The 352-nt window shown below is 68.5% G+C and overlaps 1 protein-coding gene across 1 annotated transcript in view; it reads left to right on the plus strand.

The window, feature by feature from the left end:
* AHDC1 (AT-hook DNA binding motif containing 1) overlaps positions 1-352 on the plus strand; it is an 11,522-nt gene that overhangs the window by 6,847 nt on the left and 4,323 nt on the right. Inside the window, 1 exon segment of the mRNA XM_009276263.2 lies at positions 47-345. Within this exon segment, the coding sequence (XP_009274538.2) occupies positions 47-345 (299 nt within the window).

The following is a 352-nucleotide window of genomic DNA, read 5'->3' on the forward strand; positions in this document are numbered from 1 at the left end:
GGGGGGGGCCTCCAAAGTGCCGGTGGAGGAAGCCGGTTGCTCCCAGCCTGACGCCGGCGATTACTCGGACCTGGCCGAGGCGGACATCCTGAACGAACTGGCCTCCCTGGCGTGCCCGGGGACGCAGCTGCTGGAGTCGCAGGCGATGGAGCCGCGCCCCCAGTTGCTGCCAGCCCAAGAGCTGGACTCCCAGTCCCGGCTGCTGGATTCCCAGTCCCTCGAGTCGCAGCCCCAGCTGCTCGATTCACAGAGCCTGGAGCCGCTGCCGGAGTCACTGGAGCTGCAAAACCTGGAGCCACTGGGGTTGCAGTCGCTGGAGCCGCTCTCCGAGTCGCTGGAGCTGCAGTCGCTG

This window comes from Aptenodytes forsteri, unplaced genomic scaffold, assembly GCF_000699145.1.
Source record: "Aptenodytes forsteri isolate BGI_AS27 unplaced genomic scaffold, ASM69914v1 Scaffold321, whole genome shotgun sequence".
Classification (NCBI taxonomy): Eukaryota; Metazoa; Chordata; class Aves; order Sphenisciformes; family Spheniscidae; genus Aptenodytes; species Aptenodytes forsteri.